At 40.2% G+C, this 24,473-nt stretch overlaps 1 protein-coding gene across 2 annotated transcripts in view; it reads left to right on the top strand.

Moving 5' to 3' along the window:
* The first annotated feature begins 1,877 nt into the window (after positions 1-1,877).
* The window catches only part of ERICH3 (glutamate rich 3), a 160,703-nt gene continuing 138,107 nt past the window's right edge, over positions 1,878-24,473 (top strand). For both annotated transcript variants that reach the window (XM_049879583.1, XM_049879582.1), the window contains exon 1: positions 1,878-2,249. In XM_049879583.1, coding sequence (XP_049735540.1) covers positions 2,227-2,249 — 23 coding nt within the window. In that variant the 5' untranslated portion in view covers positions 1,878-2,226. The remainder of the gene's footprint in view (positions 2,250-24,473) is intronic.

Below are 24,473 nucleotides of genomic sequence, written 5' to 3'. Positions count from 1 at the left end.
TTTAAGCATAAGATGCCACTTTCACATCTCACATCTTTCTTCTTCAATGACCTATGCTTCCCTATAGCTCTAGCCTTCAGGTCCCCAACACATTCTGTGTCCTTCAGTCTAAGTGCCTAAACTATTGAAACAGCACCCTAATTTTTCCACCTGTGATGGCTCTGGTCTTTCAATCAAGAAAGATGATGTCAGAGAAAAAATTGACTTCTGGGGCAATTCACAAGACTTATAGAGAAAGGAGATTGCCTGGGTGGCACAAAGGGTTAAGCACTCAGCTACTAACTGAAAGGTTAGTGGTTTGAATCCACCCAGAGGTCTCGCAGAAGAAAAGCCTGGAGACATACTCCTGAAGGTCACAGCCATTGAGAACCCTATGCAGAGCCGTTCTCTGAAACACATGGGTTTGCTATCAGTTGGGATAGACTGGACTGCAACTGTTTTTTTGTTTTTGTTTTTACGGAGAAAGGGAATGTGTTGTAATGATAAAAAAAAAAATCTCTGAAAGGCTTTGGAATCAGATAGAGCTGGATTTATATCCTGATTTTTCCATTTAGAAACTATTATAGACTTCAGGCAAAATAATGAACTTTTCTGTGTCTTAGTTTGAATCACCATAAAATGGAAGAGAAACCCTACCTTACAGAGTGGTGATGAGGATTAAATAAGGTAATGAAGAGTTAGTAAGCGCTCAATGAAAGGCAGAAGAGAGCATTTAAACCTAACCTAAAAAACAAGTTAGGTTCACTTTAAAGGAATTTGTGTCTTTTAGCCTTCATTCATGCTCCAGACATTTGTGGAACTACTGCTTGCCTCTGAAGATACAATACAAATAAAACACATGTGCAAAGTGAAACAGAGGAGCTCATGGTCAAGTAAAAAGGGCGGGGGATGAGTGTAGGATTCAGGCACGTCCCGGCCGAGGCACGCAGAGACAGGAGTCATCAACACACCTTGGGGACCTCGAAGAAGGTAGTGTTTAAGCTAAGCCTTGAAGGGTAAATAAAAGATTGTCAGATAGTCAAGGGTGGAAGTATGTTCCCATTAGAGGGATAGGACAAGAGTTTGATTTTGCTGGAGTTTAGGTAATGGGAGTGGAGAAAGTGGTCACGGTGAGCTTGAAGAAGGAAACTGGGACCTGATGATTAAGGGCATTGAATGTCATGCCAAAGAGACTGTGTTCTGTCATGGTCAGTGGTTTTATGATGTCTGGAAAAGTGGATTGCCATTATTAACAAGGTGACACCCTTTCCACCACTGAAGTGTGGCTAATCTAGAACAGAGACCGGTACAGAGCTCAGTCACCACTGATGTATCCAACCCTTCTCTTACAGGTGAAAAACCTGAGGGGAAAGGTCAAGTCACACAGCTGAAAACCTGACTATGCCAGAACAGGTCATCTGAATCCAGCATTTAAACTTCCTCCTTATCAAAGCCCTCGTTTAATTCCAGGCCTCTTCATCTAAACCCTGTCTTATATTTACTAAGCTCAAATACAAGCATCCTTCCAGCATGCTTTACTGAGTAATTGCATCTCTTCCACCTTCTGAACATCAGAGCTGTCAGTCCTGCCTGCTAGGAGTGGAGACGTCAGCTTGGAGTTAGGATGGGGATTTTCCAAGGAGGAAATGAGCCGATTGCAATGCCTTGCAGATCCAGAAACAAAATCATAACCCAAAGCAAACAAAGAAAGGATTTCTTTCTTTCCTTCTAGCTTACGATCTAGGGTCGGTTTTAAAACTGACTGTAGCTGCTCCCTGTTCTTATTGCCGGCAGCCACCACGGAGCCCTCCCTTGAGGGCCTAGCAGGAGGCAAGCCTGCCAAAAGGGTGTGTGTGTTTGTGTGCTTTCAGATTACAGGTGCCTGGGGAACCCGCGCCCCAGAGCAACAGACCTGGGGGGGCTCCCGATCTCCTCCCACAGTGTGTCCCAGAAAAAAGGGTGGAAGCTAGGCTTCACTTTCAGCCTCCCCAGGCTCATTCCAGCACCGCCTCCGCTTCTCCAGACCCAGGGCGCTTGCCTTCCCGCCTCCCTTAGCAACCAGAGGCTGTGGATACGGTCTGCGGGTGGGGGCCCGGGAGGCAGCGGCCCAGCTCAGGTGCCCGGGCGCACGGGCTACCGCAGTGCGGGGCCACTCCGCAAGCGCGACTGTCGCGGCGACAGCGCGCACAGGGCCCCACGCATCCACCCTCTGCGCCTGCCGAGGGGCCCAAAAGGGATCCTGCGAAAATGAGCCATTCTCATCCCGCTGGGTAAGTGACAACTGGAGTTTTTCCATGCTGCGGCAGGTGGCAGCTTCAGCCAGCGGCCCCTCCCCCTCCCCCCTGCTGATAAAGGAAAGGGAGAGAGGGGGAGAGAGAAGGGAGGCTGAGGAGAGGAAAAAATAATACGGATTCTGAGTAGTGGCGAGGATGGCTGAAATTCCAGGATCTCCTCCCTCCCCCTCCTCGCTTTTTTGCACAGGCCTTATTTAGCTCCTTTTGAAATTTTCACTGAGGGAGGATTAATATAAGGGATGTGAAAAACGCATACATTAAGCAGGGACTTTAGCTGAGATCAAGGGTTCCTGAGGTGTGGAATATATGTGTTTAGATTCAGAAGTAAAAAAGTAGAGGTCACCAAAATATGCATTCCTTTGGAAACGTGGGACTGCGCGATAAATTCCCACCATAGTGTCTTGCGTCGGAAAGAGGTGTGGGTTCATTTAATATTGAAGAAGGTTTCATCGCTGGCGGTGCCCCCTGTTTCAGGACTTGTAGCTGCCCAATCTCAAAGGGATCTCAAAATACTAAAATATATTTTGAAGGAAGGCAGTATGACACAGGAAAGGAAGGAGAGAAGAAGGGAGCCTGTCTGCCAGTGTGTTTACTGCTCTTCTGTTACCTTAGGTAGGGTGACTCCTCAGAAGACCTGTTCTGGCAATTATTTATTCTAGTCTAGAAAGTTAGCAGAGCCATTATTAGCTGTTGAAAAAAATGGCCTCAGTCCTTTTATTGGGAGAATATCCAATTTCCTTCTGAATTAAACAATGTAATGCATATTAGATGGGTTTTTATTATGATACATCTACTAAGCAGAAAAATATCCTAGTTGATATTGCAACTAATTTAAAGATGCTTTCCTTTTTAATTGAATTTATTGCACATTTTCAAGAGCAGCAAATTAGCAGAGGACAACATATTTAAGATCATTTGGAGTTTGTGATGTCTGAAATACCACATTAGTTCTTGTGCGTGGAATTTATAGTCAGACTTAAAGATTTTACTTTTTAATGAATTCTTTGAGTGTAATGACATAAACGACAATGTTCCAAGAAACTGAAGGCATATAAGGCGCCATGTTGGGAGTCAATTTTAGAACTTGCTGGAAAGTGATGTAGCTGCGATTATATTAGTGTCTTATTTTACCTCGAGTTGAACTTAGCTTACCAAAAACCAAATCAAATGCATTTCCATCTAGTACATTCCAATTCATAGCAACCCAATAGGACAGAGTAGAACTGCCACATAGGGTTTCCAAGGAGCAGCTGGTGAATTCGAACTGCCGATCTTTTGGTTAGCAGCCATAGCTCTTAATCACTGCACCACCAGGTGAACTCCTGTGCAATTTTGGTAGCTGTGGGTCATGTGGGATGTGAACAGCACTATTTTTCTGCAGCTGCTGTTTGCAGTGTGTCCACATTCAGGACAATCAATGTGTCAGTTATGGTTGTCTTCCTATGTTTTTCAAGTTTTGGCTAAGTTAGAATCTGATTAGACCGTTTAATCATCTATTTTAAAATGTGGAAAAATCTGTAGCTGCTTATTAAAATGTGCGTGATTAAGACTTCAGAAACTGAAGTCTAATTCTTCTGAAGCTTCATTAGTTCCAAGCCCATGGAAAGGAGGAAAATGTGTGATCTAGCAGAAGAGTGTACTTCATGGTACTCTTCAAGAAAGACATATTTTTAAGATAACAACAATTATTTTCCACTAAAATCGTAAGCTCCTGGATAGTTGGCACCATATCTTGTTAAAATTTGTGTCCTCTTTACCTAGGACTGTGTTCAACATAAAGAAAAATCTACAAATATTTGTTGAATGAATGGTTATAACCTGATGGTACATCTAGTCTACCAGTTGCTATCCAGTCGATTCCTACTCATGGAGATCCCATGTGCGTCAGAGTAGAGCTGTGCTCCATAGGGTGTTCAATGGGTGCTTTTTTTGAAGTAGATCATCAGATCTTTCTTCCAACGTGCCTGTGGGTGGACCCAAACCCTTAATTTTTTGGTTAGCAGCTGAACATATTAACCATTTGGACCACTCAAGGACTACATGCAGCCTACAGGTGGATATATTCTCACGTGAAAACCATATTGGAGCTGATCATTTATTACGTGCCTACTAAGTGCTGGACTCAATTCTAATGTTTTACATGAAAAGCTCATTTAATCTTCTCACTCTCTCCATGAGGTAGGTTCTATAGTCACCCTCATTTTCAATGATAAATTTCTAAAGGTCTCCAGTTAGGAAGGGCTGGAATGTGAAGCCAGGCAGTTCAGCTTTAGAGCCTGGCACTAACCATTCCACTACATGACCTCTCATGGTCTCTCTGCCTAGATATGTGGGAACCCTAACTATACAGAAATTCTTATCCAGATGATCTGATAGTGGATGGCTGTCCATAACTGTTGAGTATTTTGATATATGATTACAGAATACTTTTGTAATAATGTGGTTTTTTTTATTTTAGTTGATTAAAAATAAATGAAGACAATAAGCAGAAATGTGGTAATTCTAAGGGCCTTAAAAGGAGGCCTGACGATGCAGTGGTTAAGTGCTCGACTGCTATCTGAAAGGTCTGCAGTTTGAACCCACCAGCCACTCCACTAGAGGAAGATGTGACAGTCTGCTTTCCTAAAGATTACAGCCTTGGAAACCTTATGGGGGCAGTTCTACAGAGTCCTATAGGGCCACTATAAGTTGGAATTGACTCAATGCTAATGGGTTAGTTTTTTGTTTTTGTTTTTGTTTTTTGTTTAAGTGCTTAAAATACACCGCAACACCAAATTATTCAAATTGCTAAAGTTTTACTCTAAATAAAAGTAGTGATTATTTTTCTTGTCTATGTTACCATTTGGAAATAATAAAAGTTTTAGCAGAGAATAAAAGGTTTCATTAAAACTGAGAAAGCTATTCTATCATTACTGAAGCAGTTTGTACTTATTACATTTTAAGGATAAAGTGGTAATAAAGTGCAGTTGTACAATAAAATGAAAATTTTAAACCCCTAAAATTCCACCAATCAATAAGCAATGCCCCATGGTTTCTCCTGGTGCTTCCTTTGAGCTCCACTGTTTACTTAATTACAGCAAGAAGCGCTTGACATAAAAATTGCAAAGGACCTGTGCTGACTTTGTTCAGAGACAGTTTGGAGTAAATAAAAATGATCCTAAGTACTTCTGCCAAAGATAACAGAGAATTTTCATCTGAGCTGCATTGTAATTTGGTGGAAGTCAACTATAAAATAATGTTTTTGGTACTGCTGTCTCTAATGAAATTGTTTTAGAGTGGAAAATTTCAATTGATAGTTCCACTAGTTTGCCGAAGCTCACCCCACGTTTCTATTTCTGCATGTGATTGTAGGTTGCACACTAGTCCTAAAGATGCAATGGGGATTTTATACTCCGTAAGTCATCCATGAGTCTAAAATGATATAGCTCTTCTGACCCTTAAAAGGATCATCACTGATTCTGTGTGAAGTTGGCTTCCTGCATGAAAGATATGCTTGGGTCTAAGTAGAGATAGTCTCACTATTCTGTAAATTTGCTTTGAGGAACTAGAAGAATGGGAAGTATTATTATTTACAAGAAGATAAAATACGGAAGATGTTGCATGTTTTGAAAGATTGTTCCAAGGCTTAGAAGATTTTTTTGTTTAGACTTACTAATTTACACCTTTTTAATATAAAGAAGTTTTTGTGTAGTGACAGAGCATACTGAAGTGTGATGTGGAAAGAATTAACACGTTCTTAGTACTTAACACATTCTTAGTACTTAATATACATCTTAACACATTCTTAATACTTAGTACTTCTTAACATATTCTTAGTACTTCAAACACACACACGCACGCACACACATACACAAAACAAAAAAACCCACTAGTTGTCATCAAGTTGATTCTGACTCATGGCAACCCCATGTATGTCGTAGAACTCTGCTGTATAGGGCTTTTGGTGGCTGATTTTTTAGAAGTAAATCACAAAGCCTTTCTTTCAAGGTGCCTCTGGGTGGACTCTAACCTCCAACCTTTTAGTTAGTACCAGAGCATATTAACCATTTGCACCACCCAGGGACTTCTCTTTATCCAAGGCAGATCAAAAAATACTATAAGCAAAGTTGTCAAATTGCAGATAGTATGTGTATTCAAAAGTGACAGAAATTTTAAACCTACCATGTTATTTACTATAGGAATGTCTGTTGTCCTACTATAGGCAGTGCCCATTATCTCTGCCTTCTTAGTTAGCAAACAGTGTAGGATTTTGTATGGTTAAGTAACATTCTAGTCTGTTGCTCACCACTTACCCTAACCATCAAAATTATCTCTTCCTCCAGCACAACTTGTCCAAGGCAATGTCATGGAAGCTCCATAGACACATCCAAACTGCCTGAGGGACCAAATTACTGGGCTGAGGGCTGTGGGGACCATGGTCTCAGGGAACATCTAGCATAACATAGTTTATAAAGAAAATGTTCTACATTCTACTTTGATTAGTAGCATCTGGGGTCTTAAAAGCTTGTGAGCGGCCCTCTAAGATACTCCACTGGTCTCGTCCTGTTGAGAGTAAGGTAGAATGAAGAAAACCAAAGACATAAGGGAAAGATTAGTCCAAAGGATGAATAGACCACAAGTACTACAGCCTCCGCCAAACTAAGTGCAGCACAGTTAGATGGTGCCCAGCTACCACCACTGACTGCTCTGGCAGGGATCACAATAGAGTATACAGGACTGAGCTGGAGAAAAATGTAGAACAAAATTCTAACTCACAAAAAAAGACCAGACTTACTAGCTTGACACAGACTGGAGAAACCCCTTGAGTATGGGCCCTGGACACCCTTTTAACTCAGTAATGAAGTCACTCCCGAGGTTCACCCTTCAGCCAAAGATTAGACAGGTGCATAAAACAAAATGAGGCTAAGGGGGCGCATCAGTTCAGGGGCAAGGACTAGAAGGCAGGAGGGGACAGGAGAGCTGGTAATAGAAAACCCAAGGTCAAGAAAGGAGAGCGTTGACATGTTATGGGGTTGGTAGCCAATGTCACAAAACAATATGTGTACTAATTGTTTAATGAGAAGCTAGTTTGTTTTGTGGACTTTCCTGTAAAATACAATATTAAAAAAAAGATCTCTTCCTCACAAAACTTCAGACTTGAAGTGATTGAGTAGTTTCTATCCATGCTTTTGTTAAATACTAATAAATTAACTTTAAGGAGTAAATTGTTGTTAGGTGCTGCTGAGTCAGTTCCAACTCACGCGCGCGCACACACACACACACACCTGTTACTGTTGAGTGGATTACAAGTCGTAGTGGCCCTATAGGACAGAGTAGAACTACCCCGTAGGGTTTCCAAAGAGCAGTTGGTGGATTTGAACTGCCGACCTTTTGGTTAACAACCACAGCTCGCCATAGCTCTTAACCACTGCACCACCAGGGCTCCAACTCATAGCGACCCTATATACAACAGAACAAAACACTGCCTGATCCTACACCATCCTCACAATCATTGTTACGTTTGAGCACATTGTTGCAGCCACTGTGTCAGTCCATCTTATTAAGGGTTTTCCTCTTTTTTCCTTGACCTTCTACCAAGCATGATATCCTTCTCCACGGACTGGTCCCTCCTGATAACATGTCCAAAGTACATGAGACAAAGTCTCGCCATTCTTGCTTCTAAGGAGCATTCTGGCTTTACTTTTTCCAAGACAGATTTGTTTGTTCTTCCTGCAGTCCAGGGTATATTCATTATTCTTTGCCAATACCATAATTCAAATGCATCAACTCCTCTTCGGTCTTCCTTATTCATTGCCCAGCTTTTGCTTGCATACGAGGTGATTGAAAATACAACGCCTTGAGTCAAGTGCATCTTAATCCTCAGAGTGATATCTTTGCTTTTAAACACTTTAAAGAAGTCTTTTGCAGCAGATTTGCCCAATGTGGTGTGTTGTTTGATTTTGTGACTGCTGCTTGGTTCTGGTTAAATTAGGTAACCTAAACAACTCATTTGTCTCAGCTTTATCTTTGACCATTTTGTGCTATGAATTCTACTCTTTTTTTAAGGAGTCACTGAGTGGCACAAATGGTTAAACGCTCAAATACTAACCAAAAGGTTGGTGGTGTGAACCTACCCAGAGGGTCCTGGAAGACAGGTCTGGAGATCTGCTTCCAAAAAGTCACAGCCTTGAAAACACTAAGGAAAACAGTTCTGCTGTAACACACTTGGGGTTGCCATGAGTTGGACTCGACTTGATGGCAAACTAACAACAGCTTTTTTAGTAGATGCAAGGTCTTCTCTTATGCTTTTCTTAATAAACTTTATTCACATATGTAGCTGATAATGGAAAGGAATTTGTTACAGAAATGTCATTCAGTTCTTTGAATTCCTTAAGAGTTATATGCTCCAAATCACATAGCATGTATTATGTAAAAATAGTTTTCAATGATCTTTCAAAGGATAACTCAACTAGGTTCTCTTTCAATTGTTTTGAGCAAAGGATTGGAAACCAATCGACTTGCGGTCAGATTTCTTGCCCAGTCACGTTGTATCAACATGTATATAATACTTTAAATTGTACCTTTGTTTCTCAGAGGTTTTTATACTTAGGTTCAATGTCCGTAATAAGACACCAGATGGTGAGAAGTGTGTCTTTCTTTCAAAAAGTAAATAGATGATTATAAAAGGGGAGGTGGAAACCAGCATGACCAGAAGTGCATTTTCCTGCAGATCAGTTTTTGGAGAGAGTACAGAGGCAACTTGAAAATCAAGAAATTGATTCCCCTAAAACTATCCTTGCCGGGGTTCCCCTAGAAAAGTCTTGGGATATCCTCAAAAAAAAAAAAAAAACCAAACCCGTTACCATCTTAGTTGAGCCTGACTTAAAGCTACCATATCCAGAGTAGAACCATGTCATGGGTTTCCAAGAAGTGTCTAGTGGATTCAAACTGCTGAGCTTTTGGTTAGCAGCCCAGCTCTTAATCACTGCACTCGGGGGTGTGCATATCCCTGTTTGTAAAATTCTGAGTTAGAGAACTGGGTGCTTTCAGATGTGGTCTACTGCAGAATTTCACTTCCTTTCTCCTAGGCATTTTTAACTGGGAGGAGAGGTAGAGACTGTCTCAACTTATTCTGAATATTAATAACTATGTCAAAGTTTTTCCAGGGATATGGGAACATTTTCAAGTCTAAATTTATCCCAAATAATCTGACCCTGGGTCTACTGCAGAATACACTTCCTTTCTCCCAGCTCTGCTGAGAAAAGGCGTTTCTAACTGGGAGAGGCAGAGACTGTCCCAACTTATTTTGAATGTTAATAACATTATAAAAGTTTTTCAGGAACATGGGAAAATAAACCTTTCCTAACCCAATTTTCAATTCTAAATTTACCCCCAAATAATCTAACCCTGAAGTGTTTGTATATTTTGATGCTTTGAGATTCCACAAATAGGATTTTCAATTTAAAAATTCTGATTCTGAAAGGCAGTTCTGAAGAAAAATCTTTTAATTTTTAGTTGTTGACTTTTGTACAGACCTAGAGGAACAATATGCACACTGGAATTATTGGCCCTTCCCCTGCTATGGCTTACTTACTTTCTCACACTAATAGTTAAGAGTGGTGAATGCTTTGTAATGACTCCATAAATGCCAACCTGTGTAAACGAACACTGTCAAATTACATGTGGGTAAACTTTGTATATATAAAAAAAAAACCTAGGATTTAACTTTCATATTGGTTTTACAAGGAACCCTGGTGGTACAGTGGTTAAGAGCTACAGCTGCCAACCAAATATTGGAAGTTCAAATCCACCAGTTGCTCCTTGGAAACCCTGTTGGGCGGTTCTACTGTGTCCTATAAGGTTGCTATGAATTGGAATCAACTCAATGGCAACGGGTTTATTTATTTATTTGTTGGTTTTAAGTGTCTTTGTCTCCTTTCCCTAAACTGGAAATCCCAAGTGAAATATTATAAGTATGATTTATTTAAAAAAAAAAAAATTAGAACAAGGAAAGAGGTAAATCAGTTGAGTCATACTCAGAGAAAAACCTTAGGCCCTACAAAAACAAATTAGTAAATGGACATACATTTATGTTTTTAATTAAAACAAAATATTTAAGTTATATATAATTACCTCATTAACTTGTCCTGGAAGAAGTACAACCAGAATGCTCCTTAGAAACAAGGGTGGTGAGACTACATCTCACATACTTTGGACATGTTCTTAGGAGGGATCAGTCCCTGGAGAAGGAACTGATGCTTAGTAACAGAGAGGGTCAGGGAAAAAGAGGAAGACCTTCAATGAGATGGATTGACACAATGGCTGCAACAATGGGCTTAAGCATAACAACGATTGAGGGGATGGTGCAGGACTGGGCAGTGTTTCTTTCTGTTGTACATAGGGTCACTATGAGTTGGAACTGACTAGATGGCATCTAATACCAACAAACCTCATTAACTTAATTTTTTTGTTTAAATGACCAAATACAGATTCTGATTACATTAAATAAGGAGACTTGCATTGTGTCTTAGTCTGCGTTTTGAGTTTTCTTTAGCTCTTTCCTTTGGGCTAGCTCTGTGGTTCTTAAACTTCAGCATACAAAGAATTACTAAATAGTGCAGTATACACATAACCATGTGTATTATACTTTATGGTTGATCATGGAATTTTCAAGGATATTTTTAACCATATAATACATTTGCATCTTGTGCTGACTGTAAATGTCAACTCAAATGGAAGATAGGACTTCATTATACCTCTGGTTTCCATTTGAACAGAAGCCATTTGGTTCTCTCACTAGCTAGCTTCTTTAAATCACTGCCTCCAGAAAGAGTCTCAATAAGAGAACACATCCTTCAGTGACAACTTCCTGTCTGTAAATTCTTGTCTTGGAAAATATATTTGGATTAAAGTGATTCACTTGAGAGGTTGCCTTTCTGAATTAATGTTTTTTTCTGTAGAAAAGAGAGAACGATGTGACAACTTCAGTGGACGCAGCTTGAAAAATCCTGCCTTTACTGAGATCCTGCCTATGGTAGAATTACAAGTTTTTTTGAGAATTGTCAAATCATTGCTTTTACAGTGAGCCAAAAGAAGAATATTTTAAAAGTGGAGAACATTTCACAGTGTAGATATATAGATCTGGATTCTTTAATAATATCTCATTCTTTTGCAGGTCTACTCTCCTGTTTTCTCTTTCTCTCTCTCTCTCGTACAGATAACTCGTTTTTTGGTCTATGGGCAGATTGCCATAAAATGCAATTTCTTTGGCTGCCAGTGGAAGCTTGCTTTCCCCATGCCCTGGGATGGGGAGTTCATTATCCTGTCCTCTTCCATCTCAGCTGCGTACATGAATGTTGTGGGACTCAGAAGTTATCTGCATCATCGACGATCCCTTTCCGTTTGTTAGTACAGATAATTCAGAATCAAGGTGGAGCAGCTTGGGTTTCTGTGTACCCAGGACAAGAGGTTTCTTTGTCTCTTCAGTCTAAATCTATGTTACATACTTAAATCTGTCATCTTCTTGGTTATATCTGTTTGAAACTGCTGGTGCACCTCATTACTTGGTCTTTAATATAGTTTTTATGAGAAACAAAGATTTATTGAAAATGAATGATTGAACAACAGGGTAGCCATGGAGAGTGGAGATGGGGAGCCAAAAGTTCAAAAGGGAGATAAAAATCAAAGTAAAGAGAAAATATGAGTTAAGGCCTAGTGAGAGAAAGTAATTAATATAATAAGTCAATGATCTCTACTGGTAAATGTTGAACTTCTCTTCCCTTAAGCCTGATCAGTAATCGAATTACTTCCTAGCTCTCAGTGCCTGCCACTAGTTGGTATAGAAAATTGAACATTTTAAGCTGGTGATCCATTTTTCTGTGACTGTTACTCTTTTCCGATAATAATAATAAGCATTTATAAATTAATGAAAATTCTTAATATTGAAGCAAGGGAAGAAACAGCAGGGAACTAAACAGACAATATAAATTGCACATAGTAGTTATGAAACACCATTAAAAAAAAGGATTATAAATTGAATCACAGTGTTTCATAGTAGCACTTAATTTGGTATTCTGTATGTGACATGGATTGTAATATTTCACATTTGTGACTCTTATGTGGCTCTCATCTTAAGAAGTTGTCCCCATAGCTCACTCCAAGATAGTTACAATAATATTGTTTCTGTTGTTTAGAGTCAAATAAAAATAATCTGCTGTAAATTAGAATAATAGACTTATAAAACCTGTTGCCATTGAGTCGATTCCAACTCAGAGTGACCCTGTAGGAGAGGGTAGAACTGCCCCATAAGGTTTCCAAGGAGTAGCTGGTGGATTCGAACTCCTAGCCCTTTTGGTTAGCAGCTGAGCTCTTAACCACTGCACCACCAGGGCTCCACAGACTTATAAGGGTCCTCAGACCTCTGGGTACTCAGAATACAAGTGGTTTCTTTTATTTTCCTCCTTGTACTTATGTGCATGCAAAAGCTAGACAATGAAAAATGAAGACAGAAAAAGAATTGATGCATTTGAACTGTGGACTTGGTAAAGAATTTGGAATATACTGTGGATTGCCAGAAGAACAAAAAAGTCAGTCTTAGAAGAAATACAACCAGAATGCTCCTTAGAAGTGAGAATGGCAAGACTTTGGATTACTTGCTTTAGACGTGCCATCTGGAAAAACCAATTCCAAGAAAAGGACATAATGTTTAATAAAGTAGAGGGTCAGTGAAAATGAGAGAAATCCTCAATGAGATGCATTGACACAACAGCCACAACAAGGGACTCAAACATGCCAACAATCGTAAGATGGCACAGGACCAGGCAAGATTTCATTTTGTTATACATCAGGACAGCTAACAACAAAAACCTATCTGTATTTTGAAATTTTCTACTTTGAGCAGAAAAATGCAAAGGGAAAATCAAAATCATCTGAAATCCTACCATCCAAAAATAATCATAGCATTTTTGTCCTTTTCCTTCTACCCTATTTTCCTGTGGATTATTCCTGTTTTTCAAGGTATACCAACAAAGCTATGCGCTTTTAAAAGTGGCTTCTAAGACTGTGATGTATTTAAAGTCATACCAACAAGTACCCTGTAGACTCTTCTCGCATAAACATTTGAGTTATCTTCTATCTCCCATATAAGTTATAAACTTCTGTGGGTGAAGATTACACATCTCTGCATCTTTTGGTCCTCCATGTACCCTCAGGACTATGCCTTGAACTTAGCTCAATAATTGCTAACATATGACTATCTATGTTAAGTCCCAAGATACATTTGTGCATCCATTCAATTGATATTTACTGTCTATTAAGCTAGCCACTAAGCTACCATATTAAGCGCCTATTCTGCACACATGGGGTTGCCATTGACTGGACAGCAACTGGTTTTATGTTCCAGAAATTCATTTCACAGAAATGCGTTTTAATTATTTTAAAAAAAAAAAAAAACCTTAATAGTGAGTTATTATTACTAGATTTGAAATGACACTGATCTTCCTGGAGCTTCTCTGTCCTTGAGGCAGAATGCTGATTATGTCAGTTAGGAATACAATCAGTTGCAAGTAACAGAAAACCAGACTATTTCTGGCTTAAATTATAAGAATATTTATTGTTTATTTTTCAAGAAGCCTGAAGGTAGGTGATTCAATTGCTTAATAATATCAGCACTTGGGTCCTCATCTCTGCAATTCTCTTGGTCTTTCCTTGTGGTAGCAAGATGACTATGCTAGGTTCAGGCATTATATCTTTATAAAAGCATCCCAAACAGAAAGGAAAAATGGATGAGAAAGTATTTTTCTTTTATGAGGGAGGAAAACATTTCTTCCAGCACACTGTATCTCTCTGACCAAAACTGAGTCAGTGGACATGCCTATCTACATGGGAGGATGTGAAATAGAGCATTTCTTTCTATTGTGGGAGATAGACAAGGGACAAGCGTTTGTAAATGACTTCTGCTAGACAGTCAGCAGTACATTCATGGTTAATTGTCTGATTCTGGAGTTAGACTGGGTTCAGATTTGTCACATAGAAACTGTATGTCCTCCCCAAATTTGTATTCTTTCTGATTCTTGGTTTTCTTATCCTTGTGGAAAATATGTCTGCTTTGTAGGGTTATTGTGAAAGATTAGATGAGATGCTTTAATGCATTTAGTACAAAGCCTAGGACACAGTAAGTGTTAATATGCTAGCTTGGTGCCTAGTAGCTTATGTATTAATGGTACGTGAATAAGCACAAATTTCTATAGAATTTTTACACCTAAAACCTGAGCTAGGTGTAGAGTTGGGAGAATTTGAAAAGGTATCCTGGAGAGATTAATTTTGGGGAAGAGCTTTGAAGTGGAGAACCTACATAAAATATTTGGAAACATCTTAAGAAAATAAAAAGTACTCTCCAAATGTATGGTATTATAATTACAACTATTATTGCCTGGGGAATAGTAGCCCAGGCAATAAAAAGTGAGAAGAAACATCAACATTACTTGTCTATTTAGATGACGTAGTCTTTTTTTTTTAGTCTTAGGAGAAGGCAAGAGTGCTATAAAAGCAAGTGAAAGCTGTCCTGTGCTGAGAAATCAACGTCTCTAATTTGGTTTTGTCTTTAAGTTCTGCTTACTGTCAATTGCTCATTTTTTGGAACCCAGAACAGAACACTAAGTGTACATACCAAGATTTTTCCTCTTCTAAGTGAAAGATCTTTGCCTTCAATTCTAAGTCAGAAATTCATTTCAGATTTATTTCTGATCAGTTCCTAAACCTTTAAAAATTGGTTTGAACATTTTTCCCCCTGAAATCGATAGCTTGAAATACCTCTTTAGACCTGCAGCAAATGACTACTTCACCATAATCCTGAGGGATTTACATAAGATTATCACTGTTAAATTCGTCTTGCCTGCAAATTCTTCTTTTCTGTCAGTCAAATCAGAGACTTGGAGCTTTGACCCAGGCTGGAGTCTATGAGAACAAGGGCTTAGGCAATGGGTAAGGTGGACCGCAAGCTGCAGCATGCGAAGAACGGTATTGAGGTTTTAGTGCTTGGGGAGTATTGGCCCAGGAAATAAAGGGAAGGTCTGAAGTTTCAGTGCCAAATGCAAGATCATAGAGTAAGAACTAGATCTCAAAGCCCTGTGACAGGGAGCAGGGAGTTCAAGCAAGGAAGGTGGGAGACAGGGCCTGAGGAAATTCAGAAACCCTGTGGGGAGTGTGGGCAGGAGGTTGGAGCATTTCAAAGGAGGTATGAACAAGGAAAGGTTGAACTGTCTGAAAGCCATATTTCTTCTCTTCTGTGTATTCTTCCAAATGAAAAGGACTGATATTCCAAAAAGAAAATCATTTCTCCTTTAAAAAAAAAAAAGTGAGATATGTATGTTGTAGTAGAAAGAACAATATTTTTGGAGTCAGAAGGACAAAGGTTTGAATCCCAGTTAGCTTTATTTGAACTTACCCATTGCCCCTTTGCCGTCGAGTCAATGCCGACTCATAGTGACCCTGTTTGAACTTACGAAAGTTCCTTTCTCTGTGCCTCACTTTTCTCTTTCAAAAAATGTGGCTAATAAATACCTTCCTCGTAGGAATGTTGGCCCATAATAGGGGTTTGATAGGTCAATAGCAGTGATAGTGTATTTATTTGAACCTTTAGACAAAAAAAAAAAAAAATGTTGTTTAAGTCTTCAGGACTTAATTCTTAAAATAAATGAATCAAAAATTCATAAAAGATACAGATCCAAATAAGCGGAGCTATTCCAAAGTAACTGGGGGGAAGAGCGGGAGGGCGTTTCAGTGCATAAATCACTTTCTCGTTTGGTTAAATTAATTTCTTTTAAATGACAACCTGTTCTTAAAGTCATGAATTTTAACAAAGAAAATCAGCACTGACCCACTGATTCATGACCCAAAAAATGAGTTTGGCCCTGTAAAGAAATTGTGCTCTGGACAACTGAGAATTTTAATAAAAATGGAAACTATGACCTAGAGCATTTGTACTTCTCCAGCATACTTATTCTTTTTTGCTAATTTCAGAATTCAGGGCAAACCATGAAACTGCATCTTTACTCTGTCATTGATAAATGGTAGAAGGACTGGTGAAAATCTTACTTTTTTTTTTTTTTTTAATAATGGCTGATGATTTTAAATTTAGTCAACCTCTCTAACCTTTGACCAGATGTCCTTACTACTTTAAATCTTACTACTCTACATACGAATTACATTTTAGGGCTGTGAGGAGGTTTCTAAAGAGTCTAATTATGCTTCTTAACAGACATAGTAATTTTATTCTTGTCCTCTTTGGCAGCTGTTTTTTTTTTTTTTCCTTTTCTCCCCCCTCACAGTTCATTACTACTCTCTGGGGTTACTCCTGAACATTTTCCTATTGGACATTGAAAATACTAGTATTTATATATATTCAAGAGAATTCGTGAGGGAAAAATTTTGAAAAATTTGCCAAGTTTTATTCAGATGGGAGGATCCTATGCTTAACATCACAGAAAACTCGTGGAGTCATTGAGGAATGTTTTAGTTACAAAGTACCATAAAGTGGATGGCTTACAAGTACAGAAATTCATAGTTTCACAGTTCTGGAGGCCAGTAGTCTGAATTCAGGGTGTTCTCAGGGCCATGCTCTCTCTGAGGGCTCTAGGGGAAGATCCTTTCTTTTCTCTCCTGGCTTCTGGTAGCCCCAGGTGCTCTTTTGTTTGCAGATGCAGCATAACTCCATAGTCACATGGCCATCTTCCCTCTGTCTCTGTGTATTTTCTCCTTTTTTATAGAACACCACTCAGATTGGATTAGGACCCACCCTACTACGGTATGACCTCATGTTAACTGATAACATCCACAAAGACCTTTTTTCAAACAAGGTTACATTCACAGATACCAGGGGTTAGGACTTCAACATAAATTTGGTGCTGGGAGGGCACAATTCAATCTACAAGTACTCATAATTCATGAGCATTTGTAGCAATACCCAAGGACTGGAAAGAAACGTAAAATTATACATACACATGTAAAAATATGTGTATGTATAAAAACATTTACTACCCATTGAAGATGAGAAGGCTGAATATGTGTACATGTATGTATGTAACTGTGTGTCTCTGACTGTGTACATACACATACATATACACATATCCAGCCTTCTCATCGTCAATGGGTAGTAAATAAAAAGTTGATTTTTAGTGGGCTATTTATAACCATAAGAGACTGTAATACTCCAAAATCAAGTGTAAGTAAAGAGTGATCAGATTTCTAAGCTAAGACAGACCACTAAGGCCTATTCAACGTACGTAACTGAGTTAACTGGCAACTTAATAATACAGTAGGACTCAATTTCCTTATACTACATTAATTCTGAGGTAAATAATTAACAAGTTCCAACTTGGATGCTAGAGACTTCAGATCTCTTCCTCTCGGACTCTGTACATGAAGTTTCCACTTTCTTAGAGTGAGCCCAGACAATAACTCTGCACTCACCATCACCTACTCGCATTTCACCCCACACACTTGACTTGACATTTAGAACCCAGTTTAGCCTTCGGTTCTTCTGGGATGCACTTCTTTGGTCATAGTTTCCTTGTTTGTAAAATGGACGTAATAACCTGGCACATGGGATGCTATGTAGATTCAATGGAACCCTGCTTGCCAAGAATTTAGCAGAGTACCCAGCACAGTAAATGGTGGCTGTTATGATTGGAACTCCTCAGACTGAACTGCAATATTTCCCCCTTTGTATTGTCAGTTCCCTGAGAGCAGGGACTGTGCTTCCACAGATTTGTAACCTTAGGACAGTGCAGGGCCTGGCACCTAGTGAGCACTCTGAATTTGTTGCATGAAGTAATTGTACTAATCTCCTTCATATCTGACAGCAGGCCTGCTGGCCACTCCTCTCAGTTTTATCCTCTGGCCTTTAAACCCTGGTGGCATAGAAGTTAAGTGCTATGGCTGCTAACCATAAAAGGTCAGTGGTTCAAATCTACCAGGTGATCCTTGGAAACTCTATGGGGCAATTTTTTTCTGCCCTATAGGGTCGCTATGAGTCTGAATCAACTCGACGGCAACGGGTTTGTTTGTTTTGGCCTTTGAAAGGCAGTAGCGTTCTCTATGCTTCCCATGGGGCTCTGGAAGTGTGTGTGTGTGCGCGTGCGAGCGTGCATGTGTGTGTGTGCGTGCAGTGGAGATGGGAAGCTCTACCTTGTGGCAAGAGGAGGTTCTGGCAGGGGAATGGAGTAAAGATAGAGACCCTAGTACTCTCTAATCCCTGGGCCTTTGCATATGATAGTCCCTGTTTGTAGAATAACTCCTGATACTAAGTTCCCTCACTTCCTCCTCACATGCCCTGGCACCTGTTTGATTTCCTTCTACTGGTTCAAACTTAATTTTATCCCTGCTATTTAGGAATCACCCTCCTATTTCCAAGTCTTTTTGATGTACCTCCTCTGTGATCCCAAAGCATGTAGTATTTACTCATTTCAAAGCATAGTCAAATGTATTTATGGCTCATTTAAGAATAAAAACCAAAACCAAACCTATCAAGTTGATTCCAACCCATAGCGACCCTATAGGACAGGGTAGAACTGTCCCATAAGATTTCCAAGGGATGACTGATGGATTCAAATTGCTGACCTTTTGGTTAGCAGCCGAGCTCTTAACTACTGTACCACCAGTGCTCCCATTTAAGAATAAAACATAAGACAGGGAGCAAAGACCCTGAGATCGGAGGGTGCCTATTTGAGGAATAGCAAAGAGACTGGTGTGGTTAGAGGAGAAACAAGTAAAAGAGAGATAGGCTGTATTACCAGGGAGGTAATAGGTGGTTGGGTGTGGAACCGAGGGACTTATTAAGACAGAGAACAGAGAGCCCCCCAAATCTGCAAACAAAGTAACAAGAAATGGGCCAGAGCACAGGAAAAAAGCCATTCCCCAGAACAATGGGGCAGGGTATCTAAAAATAGCCCACAAACTTCTTTAAAGTTGCCTTTCAGAAGCAGGTGGAGAAAAACAGCCCTAGGGACATGCACAGAACATCCACCTGTGATCGCTGTGTGACCTTCCACCACGGTTAGGGAGGGCCTACAGCTCCAGCCGGGGAACCCAACCTGGGGAGTAGAGATTGCACAGGCATGACACTCCATAATAAGTCCTGCTACAAATCCCAGAGGCCTCCGGGACAGGAGCCATCTTGGAAAGCTGCTACTTGCGCACCTCCACACCTTAGTTAATGTATCCCCGCCTGTGCCTATGAATAAACATGAATCTTTTCCCACCCAAGAACTTTTAAAAACCAAGGCCTGTCATTTGTTCTGTGAGACAGGGGTATGTGTTGCTCTAGGCCCTCCTTGTCTCTGCTTGCAAGCCTCTTCAATAAAGCTTTGCTCGTGTGGAAAACTCTACTTGCCTTACCTGCTCATTCTTGACCAGTGAGAGGCAAGAACCTTATTCTGGTAACAATAACAACACCTAGAAGCCTTGGTGGTACAGTGGTTAAGCACTCAGGAGAAAGATGTGTCAGTCTGCTTCTGTAAAGATCACAGCCTTTGAAACTCCATGGGGCAGTTCTATTCTGTCTGTTAGGGTCACCATGAGTCAGAATCGACTCAACAGCAACGGATTTGGTTTTTTTAGTTAATAACACCACAGCAATTAATGGTGCCATGTACTGTACTAAGCACTTTACTTTCATTAACTTAGTTAATCCTCAATAGTAACTCCACAAGGTAAGACACCTCTATTTTCCCTTTTTAAAGATGAGGAAACTGAGGTTAATAATGATTGATTTTTTTTTTTTTTGAAACTTTTAGAATTTAAATAGCGGTAGAAGATTTAAACCAAATCTTTCTGACTTTGGCGGATGGGGCTAAGTGGACAACAAACCAGTAACATGGTCTCAACAATGGTTAGAAACAGTGTGACTTTTTGAAAGAACCAGCTCTTGTGAAGCTTACGTCAACTTTGATGAGAAAAAAAAAGATAAACAATTGACAGGATCTCTTTCATACAATTTTGTTTCTTCATATGATATATCGAATGATAATACATCTAGAAAAGTGGCCTATCCAGCAGCATTTTGGGGGCAATTGCACAGTCACTGGTAGGATCTACCCATCAGGTGTTTGTTGATTGTTCATTGACAGGTCAGCCCAGTGCCCAATGCTTAGAGTGTCGACCACTGTAATCATTTGACCTGAGCCCAGAAGAAGGGCTGAACATTAAATGTTAAGGTAAGGCCGGTTTTGGGAATTATGGGCATCTAGAACATACCAAGCTGCTCTGAAGGCACTGGTGAAAAACAAGGCTCCAGAAATTGATGAAATATCAATTGAGATGTTTCAACAAACAGATGCAGTGCTGGAGGTGCTCACTCGTCTACGCCAAGATATAGGAAGACAGCTTCCTGGCCAACTGATTGGAAGAGATCCATATTTATGCCTATTCCCAAGAAGGGTGATCCAACTGAATATGGCAATTATAGAACAATATCATTAATATCACACACAAGCAAAATTTTGCTGACGATCATTCAAAAGCAGCAGTGTATCTACAGGGAATTGCCATAAATTCAGGCTGGTTTCAGAGGAGGACGTGGAACCAGGGACATCTTTGCTGATGTCAGATGGATCCTGGCTGAAAGCAGAGAATACCAGAAGGATGTTTACCTGTGTTTTACTGACTATGCAAAATGTGGATCATAACAAATTAAGGATTACATTGCAAAGAATGGGAATTCCAGAACACTTAATTGTGCTAATGAGGAACCTTGATCAAGAGGCAATTGTTTGGACCGAACAAGGGGATACTGATTGGTTTAAAGTCAGGAAAGGTGTGCATCAGGGTTGTATTCTTTCACCATCCCTATTCAATCTGTGTGGTGAGCAAATAATACGAGAAGCTGGGCTATATGAAGAAGAACAGGACATCGGGACTGGAGGAAGGCTCAATAACAACCTGCATTATGCAGATGACACAACCTTGCTTGCTGAAAGTGAAGAGGACTTGAAGCACTTACTAATGAAGATCAAAGGCCATAGCCTTCAGTATGGATTGCACCTCAACATAAAGAAAACAGAAATCCTCACAACTGGACCAATGAGAACCATCATGATAAAGGGGGAAAAGGTTGAAGTTGTCAAGGATTTCATTTGACTTGGATCCACAATCAACAGCCATGGAAGCAGCAGTCAAGAAATCAAAAGACGCATTGCATTGGGCCAATCTGCTGCAAAGGACCTCTTTAAAGTGTCGAAGGGCAAAGATGTTCCTTGAAGACTAAGGTGCGCCTGACCCAAGCCATGGTGTTTTCAGTCACATCATAGGCATGTGAAAGCTGGACAATGATTAAGGAAGACCGAAGAAGAATTGATGCCTTTGAATTGTGGTGTTAGCGAAGAACACTGAATACACCATGAACTGCCAAAGGATTGAACAAATCTGTCTTAGAAGAAGTACAGCCAGAATGCTCCTTAGAGTAAAGGATGGTGAAACTGTGTCTTACATGCTTTGGACATGTTGTCAGGAGGGATTAGTCCCTGGGGAAGGACATCGTGCTTCGCGAAGTATAGGGTCAGTGGAAAAGGGGAAGACCCTCAGTGAGGTGGATTGACACAGTGGCTGCAACAATAAGCTCAAGCACAACAATGATTTGTAAGAATGGCTCAGGACTGGGCAGTGTTCCATTCTGTTTTGCATGGGGTCAGTATGAGTCGGAACCAACTCGACGACACCTAACAACAACAACAACAGAAGCACATACAATCAAAATTCAAAATTATTTTAGTAAATTTGAATTTTGTTTAGAAGTAAATTTAATGTGAGTTACCAAAGGAAATTTCAGGTTGAGACTGTAAGAAAGGAAAATGTGAAATATGTAATTCTTGGCTATGAAATCAAGGGGTGGTATAATTTTGTACTATTTGCTGCCCTAACTTGGATAAATGTGGTTAAAGCAGTCAGTCAGGGTCTTTATGAAGTAGAGAAGATGACCTCCTCAGTCTTATACTTCAGACAGCTTCCTCTGATTTCTCCAAAGTCACCTCTTTGACTTGAGTTTCTAATTCCTAATATTTTATAATCACAGCTTGTGCCCTAGACTTGAGGCTTTGACCCTGAAATACAAATGCCACTGCAAGAGGACTTGCTGCCCAGCTGTGGGGGCTCTGGTCCACAGACTACCCAACATCCTCAGGGCTTGCCTCAGCTCCAGAGAACCACCTTGTTTAACATCATGCCCTTCCTGGGCCGCCTACATCTGGTGGCCGAGGCTGGCCATTTCAGGCTGATGCTTGGACAACTCTGAGGAGCAATGCCTGCTCCAGAGCTCCCTGCCAGCATGGCTAAGACTTTGCTTGGCCTGAGTGCAGTTGGACTTCTGTTTCTGCTCAATCCTGCTTCTTCCTTCTTCCTTTCACAGGTGTTGACCCCCCCTTAAACAGCTTGTACCCCAAACTCCGTTTCAGGACCTCTTCTGGACAAATGTGACAATGGCTTTCCTAAGGGTACCCGAATATGGAAGAGGTGGATGAGGAAGCCAGGGGGAGGAGGAGGAGAAAAGGGGGAAGAAGAATCTGACAATGCCAGATGATCACTTTGTATAGGAGGAATGACATTTAAAAGTGAGAAAGGACAGAAGAAAGGAAATTGGCAGTCTTCACCTACTTACTATTTTGCTTGAACCAGCTCCAGATAGCCGAATACATAAAGTAAAATAGCGTGAAGAGTTTTCACATCCTCGCTAAAAACAGCCATTTTTTGACTTGTTAACTCAAAATGAATAAAGACAACGAGAAAAGAGTCTGAGGATGTACAAAGGGACAATACTTATTTGCACAATGAGAACATGTGCTGGGCATTTTTCTGTGTACCTGGAATACTAGGTATTAGTAAACAGGGCAAAGTTACTACCTTCATGGAGTTTTTTAAAAAAAGATAATAAGGAACCTTGTTTCCCAACTTCAAGAAGATAGCCCTCAGATTCATGTGAGTCTTGTACTACAAGGATAATGAACAAACTTTTTGAGGACCAAATACGGACAAATAGATTTTAAGTGCAGCATCCTTTCCAAGGAAAATTTTTTCCGTCAGTAGAAGAAATTAAATATGGGAAGATGTTGCTCTTGCTGGAAGTCTTTAAAGAGTAGTCAGTTTACCTTTATGGTATTATTTCAGTTTGGTTATAAACTGATGGAAGGAGGGGAGGGGAATACTCAGAGAGAGTTTCATATATTCTTTGAGCATTTACTATGTGCTAGGTAAATTCTAGAACCCTGGTGGCACAGTGGTTAAGGTCTCAGCTGCTAACCAAAAGGTCAGCAGTTCAAATTCCCCAACCACTCCTTGGAAACCCAATGGAGCAGTTCTACTTTTGTCCTGCAGGGTCACCACCCGCTGTTGTCGAGTAGATTCTGAGCCATAGCTATTAACCACTAAGCCACCATGATTTCCACAGGGTTGCTATGAGTCAGAATTGACTCAATGGCAACAGGTTTTGGTTTTAGGTAAATTCTAAGTGCTTTATACACGTTGATTCATTTAATACTTTGAATGACATCCTGAGGTAGGAATACTATTATTACCATCTTCAAAAGTAAGGGGCACAGGGAAGTTCAGTAGCTTGTCCCTGGTCAACAATCTACTAAATATTTTAGTCGGGATCAAACCCAGGCAATGTGACTCTAGAGCTCATACACTCAACTGCTGTACTCTGCTTCTTCAACACACAGTGGAGGGATTATGGTGTTAAAAAGAGATTTCAATTAAACTGGTCATGCCACTGCCCTGCTTAAGACCTTCTCCTGCTCTCACAGAACTCCCTGGTCCCAGGACAAGAGGCACACCATCCTGCAGGCCACTCCTTTGATTTTTGAAACAACTCTTTCCTTTTATTGAGCCAAAATACTGTACTTTCACTCATCATTCATGATCCCATTTTCTTAGGCCCTTCCACAGGTCAGCCATTCACTTATCTGACCTCCTGCAGGTTCCGCCCCTCCCCCCGCCCCCTCAACTGAGCTCTCTGTACCTTATAGAACCACAGAACACGCTTCAGGCAAGCGGTTAAAGTAGAGAATGCTCCAGTTTGAATCCTGGCTCTGCATTTAAGTAGTTGTGAACTAGTTATCTAACCACCCTAAGCCCTAATTTACTCATCTGTGTAGAGGAATGATGATAGTACTTCACATGGTCATTGTGAGAATTAAAATACAGAGTGCATGTCATACAGAGTGCTTACTGAGT

The sequence above is a fragment of the Elephas maximus genome, chromosome 3 (genome assembly GCF_024166365.1).
Source record: "Elephas maximus indicus isolate mEleMax1 chromosome 3, mEleMax1 primary haplotype, whole genome shotgun sequence".
Taxonomy (NCBI): Eukaryota; Metazoa; Chordata; class Mammalia; order Proboscidea; family Elephantidae; genus Elephas; species Elephas maximus.
This window is presented reverse-complemented; position numbering and strand designations above follow the sequence as displayed.